Below are 12558 nucleotides of genomic sequence, written 5' to 3' on the forward strand. Positions count from 1 at the left end.
AATTTTCCTACCTATTCTATTACCATGTCCAGATATTTCCTTTGTCTTACGTGTCCTTCATAAGCACCAGGCTTCTCAACATACGTTGTACAATTTGTATACTTTTTTCTCCCACCTCTTCTTGCTGACCATCTCCATCCATCTCCATTATACCATAACCCCATACACACATAAACATTGACAAATTTCACCTTTACTGTCAAGGCTGATCACTAAATCCTGATGTGTTCATTGCACTCTTGTCAGTGTGGTGCTGTCATGTGTCACTCTCCTGGAAAGGACGGAACCAGTCAAATCCCCCCATCCTTAGCTCCTGCATTTAACATGCTTATTATGTTCCTGACTCCTTCCAGGCACTGTACCAGGTAAGGAATACACTGCCTCTGGCAATCAGGGACATGTACACAGTTCTAAGCCTCGCCAAGTCAGTTAGCCAATGGAACCAAGCAAGAGCAATACTTCAAATAGCTTGAACAAGTTACATTGGTATTGGAAACAGAGACCATCTAAAAGAACCAGGAAAACTGTTCCAATGTCTGTGACAGCAAAGTCCAACTAGTGATGTTTCTTTATAGCACACCTAAGTCCCTCTTAATAAGAAAAGAGGTGAGGACTCACTTGGTAGGTGCCAGAACAGGATCATCTGCCCAGCCTCCTTGCCGGCGTGGTGGTTTAGGTGGTGGGACCTTTAATAAAGAGAAGAGACATGTTACAGACAGCTCCAGTCAAGGCAAAGTCAAGCCAATTGAGACACCAGGTCCACATACACTAATGTATAACACTTTACCAAATAATGGAGAGGTAGTATTTAAAATGCTGTTTATTCATAAAATAAAAGGAAGACATGAACTACAGGACAGGTTTTTAAGCATGTCTGTAAACAAAAGATGCATCACCCTAATCAGTATCTTGACAAATTTCAGGTCTGTGTGCCTTTGACTTTTTGAGGACACACAGTACAGCAGCAGACTGAGCCACAGAGGATGTGCTCTCCTGGCAAAATAGGGTTCACTGGGAACTTGTTCATCACTGTTGCCCACATATCAGTGGGAGGTATCACATTATGTCTCTCCTAGGGTACGAGACAGCATGTTTTAGACATCCTGTTTTAGATGACGAATTGTTCCTAAGAAGTCTGCTTTTGTCCACTGCTTAGAATAGGAGGATAGATGCCAAGTTCAGATACAGTGAGCCATACCCAAACACTTCCAGAGTTACTTGGGATGAATCCCACCACTGCCACCACTGAAATCTAAAGGGGAAGTTCATCTGGAGCTTAAAGACATCCCCTGCTATTTTCTTGCATTGTCTTGTGTGACACTCTGCCACATGGCAAGAGAAAATGGGAATTCAGCTTGGGGCTTATGATGGGAATTTTCAAACAGGGCAATGAATTCCCACTATTTGGAAGCTACCTGTTGCCAGTTACAGTTTTGGGCTTGGTTCCCCCAGCCTGAGGCACTTTGTACAGCACGGCCTCCAGTGTTCTGCATGGCAGGCAATGATGAAAGCAGAGGCAAGATGAACCCAGTTTACATGGCTCCCAGTTGATGGTGCCCAGTGAGGAAAGATGGATTACAGGGACATGTGAATGGACCATCATGAGAAAGAATGATTGGGTAAAAGCTGTCCCAAAACAGAGAAAAAATGGTAACTGCAAAGGAATTGCAGAGGGACAGGTGGATTCCACAGCTTTTATTAAGAAAGTGAATGAGTGGGATGACTCCTGAGGAGTTTTGACTTCATAGAGGACCTTGCATGTGTGGTGGGGTCAACCCTGAGCTAAAGGCAAATCACCTCTTGCCACAGATGAGGACAGGGTCGAGCTAACCCCTGATGGTAGGGGTCTCCCATGTTTATTTCTTGAAGTAGAAGCATTGTTTGTGAGTGTGGGAAATTAAGAGACCCTGCCAGGGGCAGCCTCTGCCTGCTGCAGGGAGGGGGCATGACCCTGCATAGCTCCCTGATAGGAGCAAAAATAGTCATCCTCCAAAAATAAACAGGGAGCAGGAATGAGGCAGGAGCTGCAGTCCCAAAATACCAACTTTCTTCGGCAAAGGGAGCACAGGAGGGCAGAGGGACAGGCAGGGAGCGTGAAATGCAGGAAACAGCCTCCTTATATGGGCTCATCCGTAGGGGACAGAGCTCAGTCGACTGGAATGACCATGTCACAGAATGTGAAGCCTTCAGGGGCCCAAGTGAATGGAGTTTTCTGATCTTTAAATGATCCCCCCAGATTCTTAAGATGCCAAACCAAAGAGGCTACAGTGCCAAAAAAGGAGCATTTTGAATTCAGTTGATCTGGACACACCCAGAGCCCAGGAAAATGCGGGAACACACACCACATATGGGTGTGCATGCCCACATAAACATGCCTATTCCCATTACACACACCCCTAACTCAAAAACACACTCCTTCCCACACAAACAACCCCTTTTCCCCTCACAGTATCCCTCTGAGAGCCAGCGAGCCATGTTTCTAACACACAGCCTCACAACTCCTCAGAAAGGTGCATGGAGATACACAAATGACACCAAAGAGCCTGGGCCATAAGGCTGAGGGAAAATGCACCATCTCTAGGGCATTTCAGTGCACCTGCAATTTAATTTACTCATCATCAAAACTAGCCTTCAGATCAAAGATAACTCAAATGGGGCACACCAGATAAGAGGGTGATGACAATGACTGCCCCAGTCTTTGCACAGGGCATGACTCCAGGACATGTAGAGGTTTGATTCCAATGTCTTGCCAATGTTATAACGTGTTCCCATTGATCATACACACAGGGCAACCCTGAATGTCTGTGAGACCCTGACAAACATCTCATATACCCCTACAGGTCTTTTATTCCTCTTGCAATAAATCAGGTAATTCTTTCTGAATTGCCTACAGGAGCACTAGCAACAGGAAAGGCAATGTTAACTGTCAGCTGAGGAGAAATAGCTTTTCTTTGTTAGTTGCCTGGAAAGTGCTGTAATAAGGTCACATGCCACATACACTTTTGTCAAGTAAATAAACTTACTTTCATATACTTTCACATTTCCAAAACCTCAGCATAATTTACAATTGAGAATGCAATGCCATGTATTGCCATAATATAGTGACAGGTAGGGACTTTGCAGCTGCAAGCAAGAGCTCGAGGCAGAAAGTGGGATGAATGTCAACACCAGAAGGATCAGAGCACAAACAGAGTGCACAGTCATTCTGTAATGCAGCAAATGTGCTCCTAAATATGCCTTTTTGGTGAAAAAGACTGGGGGATTTAAATGATCAGAACTTGTTCATACTTACTGTTATACCTTAGGCAAGATTCATATGTATGTTCCCAAATGCAAAGCTATATATCCAAACCGTTTAGTGTTCAAAACACTGAGATTCCACCAGCTCCTGACAAGTGTTGTCTCTCAGCCCTTGCTGCTCAGTCTCTTTCACAACATTAACTAATCACTTACTTGCTGTGATTTGCCTTTCCACTTTGGTTTTGTCTGTTATTTATCTCCAGAAGATCTCCTCTACTTGAGTTTCTGCAGACTGCCCCTTTTTCAAGGAAAATTGCCATGGTCTGAGTTTTTTGGGGTTTTGTTGTTTTTTTTTTCTCAAAAATTCAGCTCACCATTTTTGTGATGGCATTTTTCCAGTATTTCTTAGGCCACCTCCCATACCAACACTTTGATACTACATCCATAATCAGTATTTTATCTCCTCCTTTGAAAAATGACTGGCCTGAATTCCATCTCTCTTTCATTAAAGTAGAAACTCTACCTTCTTCTTTATAGTTTTTCAGGCCCTTTCTTATCAGACAGACGCAGAGTTCTAATTTGGCTTCCCCATTAAAGCAGAAATTTCCAGGCTACTTGTCAGATCACATCTGCAGTTCTGAATGTGCCAGCTGGATGTTGCTTCCCTCATGGAAGCAACTACCCTGTGTCTCTCTGAATCCTGAAGGTCCAGCAAAGTTTCTTTTAGGACCTACCACAAGAGAGGTAGATCATGGGCATGTTAAGTCCCTCAGATTCTCAGGTGGGTCTGGAAATACGGATTAATTTAACTTCATCTACATGACAACTCCTTTGAAACACTGAGCACTCTGTGCAGGGATGCAGGGACTCAAATGACATTGACAGTGTGCAACAGAGGACACACAATTCTTCTATCATGTCATATTTCTCCTAAAATACGTAGGATCTATAGGTATGTATATTTTCCAATATACAAACACGGTGAGATTTTCCACAGTATGCTGGTGTCTTGTTTTTGTCCAGTATTGCCCATGGAGTGGAAAGAAAGAAGTATGGGCAGTCTCAAGGATTCTCCTCTCCAGCAAGGTGCCAGAGGCTCCCCTGACTGAGGAAAAGCCAATCTCCACAACCAGGCCTGATGAATTAGTTTTGATTGTTGCCAATTAAGGAGCTGTAAGTCAAATAGCCCCACTGCTCCTAAACAGCCACATAAAACAACCTATACTCATCTCAGAGCATGTATGATATCAAAAACACATCAATTCCAAGATCTGTGCAAGCCTGGGCTTTTTGCAAAGAATAACCCATCTCTGCTGGCTCTCTGATTTTAATGAATACCCTCCAAGGGCTTCTGCATGTCTTAAATACCTAGCAGAAAATACTGGATTTGCATTTCATCCACAAACTGTCCCTCTCACAGTCACTGACTTTACTAGAGAAAGTGTTATTGAGACAGAAAAAGTTCCTGGGGGGCTTCAAATACTCTCTGCCATCTATCACAGCAGGTAAAGGAGCAGTTCATATTGTTAACCAGCTATCAAGAATTGATCTCCTAAAACAGTGACCAGCTATTTGTCAGCTGATGTGCATCTGTGAGGAAAGCTGTCACCTTTGCAGCATTTGGCACCTTAACCTGTCTCAGGAGTTACTGCTCTCCCCTGCAGGAAAACAGTGAATCAGCACACAACAATCTGATTCTCTGAACAAGGGGTCATCAGGTAGAATCCTCTCACAACCCATAGTTATAGGGAAGTGCCCCTCCAGCCCTCCTAGACACGAACATTTCTCAAACAGTTTGCTACTACTTTATGCTACATATGGTCAGACATTTTCCCATCCACCTTCCCACCTCCTACAGTTCTTTTGTTGCCTTGAGGTGGGTCCAGGAGCACCAGAGTATGAAATAAATGTGTGGAAAAGGAAAAGCTTTTAATAAATTTCTTTCTATGCGATTGTCCCTAATCCACCTCAAGGTAGACAAACAGGCAGGATATTACTAGAAAGGCTGGGAAACATGGCTGACTAGAAAAGCTGTTTCAGAAGATGTCATCAAAAGGCAAGGAGATAAGCTCAGAAAGCTGAAAATAACTGCCCTGCCGGTCAGCCAGTCGGGGTGCACGGGAGAGAGGCTGCGCAAGGCCTTGGGGAGCTCCAGGCCATGCAGTGCTGGGGCTCACACTGGGGAAGTTGGCCTAATTAGGGAACAAAAGTTCAGCTGCATTTTTCAGATTCCTCCTGGAGAATCTGGCCAACTTCCAGATGAGAGGTCCCCAGGAACAGGCTGAGAGTCCAGCATTTCTACAATCAACCAGAAGACCTCTGGGAAAAAAAAGACGCAAACCCTGTAAAGTGGAAGTAGGTAAAAAACCCAGTGCTTGCTTGGATGCTGGATCCTTTTGGTGGAGGGTGTTTATTAGCATAATGCAAGAATCAAAACAGATGACAGCTCTGGGACATGGAGGGACAAATTCTCAGCCCAGGACAAACACGTAAATGGGAGGGCATTCACAATGTGCAATAGCTACAGGAAATTCTGCCTCAGAGAACCCTCCCAGGTTCTCAGAAATGCCAATTGCTTCAAGAGCTATCTACTGCCAGTCCACCCTACTCCCAACTGCATGCCTAAGAATGCAAAACCCTGGCAATGTGCCATACAGAAAATGCAGCTACCCCTGATGAAGGCTCCTCTACAAGCTGAAGATCACAGGGGAGAACAGGATGCTAGAGAAAAATATTGCAGTCAGACTGTAAGGTCTTTGGCAATAGGAAATTTTTGTTCCGGCCATACACCAACACTCTCTAGATCTTATTGCAGTGCAAATTGTAGATATAGAAATTATTATAACTGACTGCATTACAATTATGACTTATTAGGTCATGAACTCTCTAAACCAGAGTGGAAGGACAGTGCCCAAATCATTGTGATTATTTTTACACAAATAAGGTCTCCTGATCAACACTCAGCTGAGTACAGCTGGTGCTGGATTCCTCACTTGCATGTTTCTAAGTTTCAGGGAATGTTGGGGAGAGCACTTGGGGGGTGGCTGCTGCACAGATCCAGACCAGACCAGACAATGGAATGATAGTTTGGAGCTGGGTGCCAACCACGGTGCAAGGGTAAGAACTGGGTCAGGAAAATACCGCTCTGATTAAAGGCCCTGATCATATCAAGCCCCAGGCCATGTCTACACCACAGGTGCAGACACACCTGCAAGCAGGATCCATGTGAGTCAGCTCAAGTCTGGAAATTGTCTTGTTTCAGGTACTTCTGGTAACCAGGCTGGTACCTCCCCAGGTAGAGTGCGAGTTGCTTCTCACCAGGGGATCTCCACATCATTCTGCACTGTATTTTAGGATGCAAGTACACTCACTCAAACAACCCCACCCAACTGGGTGACCTAGCAGTGTAAGAACACAATTGGCTCTCAGGTACTTATATTTTTTTTTATAGTTGCTCTTCCAACAAACGTTCAATGAGAACAATTGTTCCTGACATGTTGTCTTAACCTAAAATGCAACAGCCCATTTTCCCACCCAAATGTTTTAAAAGCACTGGCAACTAGAACTACAAAAGGACTTCAATGCCCCCTCTGGAAAGGTCAGATCTTCAAATCCTCCTTCCAATTGTTGCCTTAAAGCGTATTGTCACTCAAACACCAAGTGATATAGAGCCACAGAGGCCAGCATCCACCTGTATAAGGGTCAGGAATCAGGTGCTGTCCCTGGTTTTAGTCCATGAAGGACCTTGAGACTACCTATGGCATGTCTACCAAAGCACAACTAGAGGATGAGGTCCCAGCTGGACTCATTCATAGTCTCCCAGCTGAACAAATGTCTTCCCACTCAAATGTTGTTACCTTCAGTTAGAAAGTCCTTCCCTACAGTACCAAAATTCTTTTGGCTCCATTTGCAAAGCAGAACAGCTTCAGGAGAAAGGATTGAGAACCTTCTCAGTCTCAGAACAGCTCATAGCCTTGTCATTATATATAATATTCTCTACAGAGGTGGAAAACATTACTTGCTACATCTTTCTCAGAGAAGGAAGAGGACAATAGCATCAGTGTTTCCCAGCTTAGAAAGGAGATGGCCGGTTTAATCTCTTTGTCTAAAGCATGAGGTTCCAACACTGAAATGAACATCTGCTAATTCAGGACCTGGAGGTCTCTGAAGGCAAGGAAAAGCCCAGCTCCACTTCTGAAGGCTAGAAAACACAGGATGGGGATCAGGGTCTCTCATTCGTAGTGCAAGGACATGTGCCCCCAGAACTCTCAGAATGGGGCCAGAACTCCACAGAAGGACAGGCTTTCAGACACACTGCCATTCCCCACCACTCTTTACCATCCCAATAGATCCACCAGCCCATACTGAGATTATCTACATACTATGCAGGCACCCAGTACAGGATATGGATTTTGTTATGAGGATAAGGCATCTAAATCCCCCTGTGGGTCTATTTAGGGAATATCCACAGTGCTTCTGCATAAAGCTCTAGCTTTTCTTTCAGTTAGGGACTAAAGAAAACTAGTGGAAGGACTTCTCCAAGGCCCTAAAGCAAATCCATGGCAAAGCCAGGAAAAGAACCCAGCAAAATCTTGGCTCACAACCACAGTCATACTCCTGCTTATTCTACCTCTGCAAATTAACTGAAATATTAGGATACACCCTTTATTATACCATTGATCAGCCTTACAGCCTTTGGCTAAATATCCCAGGCAGTCTTGGAAGGTGCAGCCAAATGAGTGATTCAGCTGGCAAAAATTCAGATGCAAGATGAGTGGTTTGCCAAAGGATGCAAAACAAATTTCAGAGCGGGCAGATGGCTGGAGGGCAGGACTTCAGCAGGTATGTTCACATCGACAACCCAGACGGGGCTGTTTGTTAGCATTCAGGCAGCTACAAAGTTATCTTCAGCACCGCAAGAGGAAAGGGACCAAATCCAGGAAGAGTTCAGATTGTAACACTCAGCAAAGCCCAAAGGGAGTTCAGAGAAGGGTTATATGAGGCATCAGGGGGACGAAGGGGCCAACTTCGGACAAATGATTCAAGAAGCCAAGTATTTCAGCTTGGCCAGGCAATGACTAAGGGAGGGATATACCACAATAAGATTTGAATCACACTTTATATTATAAAGTTCCACTAACAATTGATTTGGAAGAGACTTATGATACAATTTAGAGAAGTTTGTAAGCATACAGTAGTATTAAGTTACAAGCAGCCTACTGATCAGTCAGATTTCTGAACACTCAGTTAACCATTTTATACCATTTACAGACTTTTACAAATGGAAAAATACTATAAAGTGTGACTGTGATGCTTAAGAGCATAAGCCTGAATAAAGGACAGGAATTACCCAAACAAGAGGGTTTTCAAAGCAGGGATCCCCTAATAATAAGTAAAATCTCCTTGCCAGGCACCATTGCATAACATCCCTGAAGCAACAATTGTTCATGTGGAAGAGTCACATCAGTATAGTTATTTTAATGAAATTTAGCAGCCAGAAGCAAGAAGGCGCCTGTGGCATGTGACCAGTCAGCACTCAACAGCAGACCTTGGGAATCAATGATTCAGGGCACTGTATGGAGGTGGAATTAGTTCCAGAGAAATGACTGTAAGGACTGGTTCCAGCGAGGCAGGGGGGGAAGATTAGATCAATTATCAGTAAAAATTTCTATTAGGCAACCAGTCCCCAAAACTATACCCATCAGTGGGAGGTCTCTTTGCCTGATAAATGGAAAAGTGCTCTGGGCATAGTCCTGAACCATCCATCCCTGCCAAATAAACCCAGTGGATCTTTTTTACAATATCATCTCTTGCACTACCAAGAGAAAACTGAGTTAATCTGAATAGTCTGTACTCCTTGTGATGAGCATAACCTTCTGAGGCTAGAATTAATGAGATGGGTGATACGGGTTTCTTTTCTGGGCTTTAAATTTCACAGATGAATCTACTATGCTACCAGTACGGGAGTGGTCCTTCAGCAGAAGGAATTAAGAGCACAGGAGAGGGTGTTTTAATTGTCTTACATATACAGACAGCAACTCTAGGCAGGAAAAACTGGGCAACACCAATTCCATGGTTAGGAAAAGTGCAAGGGAATTAGCCCAAACACTTCAATAGAAACAGGTAGAAGTTCTCAAGTTGTTCTGAATGGGATCATCCTGGTTTCTAACGCTAAATGAATGCTGAGATGTATTTTAGTTTTGCTACAGGATCAGAAAGGATATGTGTATTTCTTCTCTATGTGTAATAGGAGCCTGGTAAGAAGCACTATGACATCCTATTAATACAGATCCTGGCATTCAGTGCTGGTGCAATAAAAAGACTTATAGAAAATACAAAGGCACATGTCCTTGTTACTACTGGCTGGCCTTCTCCTCTGGAGCACCAGCAAGAGTTCATCATCCCTGAAGACAACTGTTACAAGAGCAAGCTAACCATACTGGACAGCAATCTAGGTTCAGTCAGGTTTTGTACTCTATTAGCTAATTGCTGCCCTGACTTCTAAATGAAAATAGAGCATCTTTCCAGTGGCCACATACACATCTGTGACCTCAAAACAAGATGCAGCAGCTGATAAGAGCAGCTGTTACAAAGATAATTAAAAACCTGTCAGCAACAGAAACAGAGGATGCAGGAAAGGCACTGCATCCGAAGCAAACTTTATATTATTCTCCAATACTAGAGTACCTTCTTAAGGTAGTCTCCAGACACATAACAGGTTAATCCTACTAGTCCCCTTCAGAGGAGCCAGCATCTACCTAGAAAGCCTCTAGTCTTACATGGTCAACTTTTTCCTGAGAGTCTTCATCCTAGAAGGGTCAGGAGGGAAAAGGAGAGAAAAAAGTTAAAAGGAAGCACTATGGAAGCTTGCACAAAATAGCTTGAAGATTGACATTTATGGCCGTCCTGCAGCACATGCTTTGCAACCTTATTCACTTGACAAAGCACAAAGTTGTTCCCACCATTGTAACATTTTATATCCAGTCATTTATGCATATACCAACTGTGTATATGCAACTTGAAGAAGAAAAAAAAAAAAAAAAAGTGAGCAAGAAGATACAGACTTAGTTCATTCTCCCTATAGCATGATAAAACCCAAATTATTCAGGTGTGTAGGATGCTAGAAAGATTCATGTGGAGAGTCACTGCAGCCATGCCAGAGACCAGAATTGATGCTGGACCAGTCATACCAGGGGTTATACACTGTAGCAGGCTACAGCCCTTTTTTCAGAAGCTACTGTTTCTCGAGGCAACCTCAGATTCTCCCCGAGAGCAAAAGCTGTAGCAGTTAGCATAAGATAGGCAAAGCTGACAACAGTGTTAGCTTCAGCAGATGATCTTTAGCTAACACTGTAGTATAAGGGAGCAGCTTGGTTGTGGGGTAGATAAGTAACTCAAGAAATCAGCCTGTTAGTCACTGTGGAAGTTGCAAACTGGTCAAGAGCCTTTTAGATGAGCAGACTGTCAGCACCAGCAGTGGCAACAACCAGGGCTGTTAGGCACCAAATGCAAGGGGGCAATTAAGAACCCAATAATCTCTATGCTATTCTAGAAATCACAGTGTTCAGAATAGCTCAGAGGGAGAATCTAGAGTATCCAAGATTGACCTATGATCCTATACCAGGAGTATGCATAGGATGGCTGGAAACACTCCACTAACCCACCTGACTTTTCTTCTGGACTGCATCATCTCTCCCATAGAACACAGAAGCCATGTGATTCATAAATTGCATATATCTCTGATGGAAGCAGTTTGGTATCTGAGTTCATTTTGTGTCTTTGCTGTCATTTGGTCTTATGATCTATGACAAGAGCAGAGGGAGCCTCCATGCAGATTAGGGCAGCTGAGGTACAAAAATGTCCATACCAATGAGCAGCACAAATGAAACCAGATCTGCCCAACTGGTAAAAATCTGTTGGAAGTGTGTATCTGTCAGCCAGGGGCCTGCTTGTTCCCACAGCCAAAAGCAGAAAGGCTTCTGTGGGGTCCAACATGACCTAAGATTCTCTGGATGTACAGAGTCCAAGTGGTACAAGACTTGCACTAGCATGGAAGAAAATCCAGCTGGGCAACACATGTTGGGAAAGCATTTAAATAACCACTTCTTGGAGCAATCTTCCACGTGGGTTTCACCCTCAGCATTTTTTTTTTTTTAATTCATTTGGGTTAGGTAATGGAGGCCTATTTAAACAATGCCTGGATGTCAGCCTAAAGAATCACTGCCAGGAGTGTTTGTAAACTGGGTGGTGGAAGTCCAGATAGCTGTTTTGCAAAATTCACCTGTGGGAACATCCTTCCAATATGCAGCGGAGGGGGCCCAAGTTTTTGTCTGTCTACATGGATCTCTGCTGAATAAGGTATTTTTTACAGCAAGAAATGCTTTTTAACTACCACCCAAGGACCACAACTACACAAGCAAGCTTACGAATACCAGCTAGGACAACAAGAGAAGAACATACTTTCACATGTGAAAGCACAGAGCCTTTCTCCAAGCTGTGGTAAAATATGGTGGAGAGAACCAGCAAGGAACTTGATTTTTGGGCACACCCTGATATAAAGCCATTTTGTCCTACCTGTGTGGAAATACTCTCAAAATAGGGAAAACCTTCATCCTTTAGGCTGACCATTGCCTAGCAAAGCGGTCTCCACTCAAAGGATCTACAGAGTGTTGCCAGAGACACACTGGCAAAATCATACTGAGAATGTAAGAGGCAGACACCAGGGAACTCTTGGACAACGTCCCAAGGGAATCACATCACTGTAGGATAAAGAGAAAATAGACTGTGGAAGTAGGATAACAGTAAAATATTTTTGCATACAGATTTCTTACAGAACAGCAAATAGTTCGCTCGTCCTGAGAGAAGAAACAGGAAAGGAAAAATCTGCTGATACATTTTTTAAAAAGGCTTTTCCACTCAGCTTTCCAAATCAATCTCATCAAGAGCTCCAAACCTGGCCAAACAGCTTCTTCTGATGGATGTCATCAAGCCAGCATTCAGGCTGTTGGGTGCAGTGATGTTAGAGCCAGGAAAAAGGTTTGACTTTTATTCTATGAAAGTGTCCAGAAGTCCTGTTAGGATGGGATAGCAAAGATCTTTAACAGATCTCATTATATGATCTGTCCCTCCCATTATACAAACATGACTAGCTTGAGTTTCTCCCATTCTGTCAGAAACTTGATAGCATCAAGATGAGTAAGTGTACCACATCAAGCCAGGGGATGGGAAAGGCCTCTCAATGGAAAAAGAGATAAATTACCCCTATGAAATGTTTGAAATGTGGAGTTCTGGCATGCAGCAAGCAGATTTATCTCTAGG

The 12558-nt window shown here is 43.5% G+C and overlaps 1 protein-coding gene across 1 annotated transcript in view; it reads right to left on the bottom strand.

Moving 5' to 3' along the window:
• Positions 1–12558, bottom strand: part of IFT43 (intraflagellar transport 43) — a 44282-nt gene that overhangs the window by 27931 nt on the left and 3793 nt on the right. The window contains 2 exon segments of the mRNA XM_039553225.1: positions 619–686; positions 10020–10049. Coding sequence (XP_039409159.1) covers positions 619–686; positions 10020–10049 — 98 coding nt within the window.

The sequence above is a fragment of the Corvus cornix genome, chromosome 5 (assembly GCF_000738735.6).
Source record: "Corvus cornix cornix isolate S_Up_H32 chromosome 5, ASM73873v5, whole genome shotgun sequence".
NCBI classification, from domain to species: Eukaryota; Metazoa; Chordata; class Aves; order Passeriformes; family Corvidae; genus Corvus; species Corvus cornix.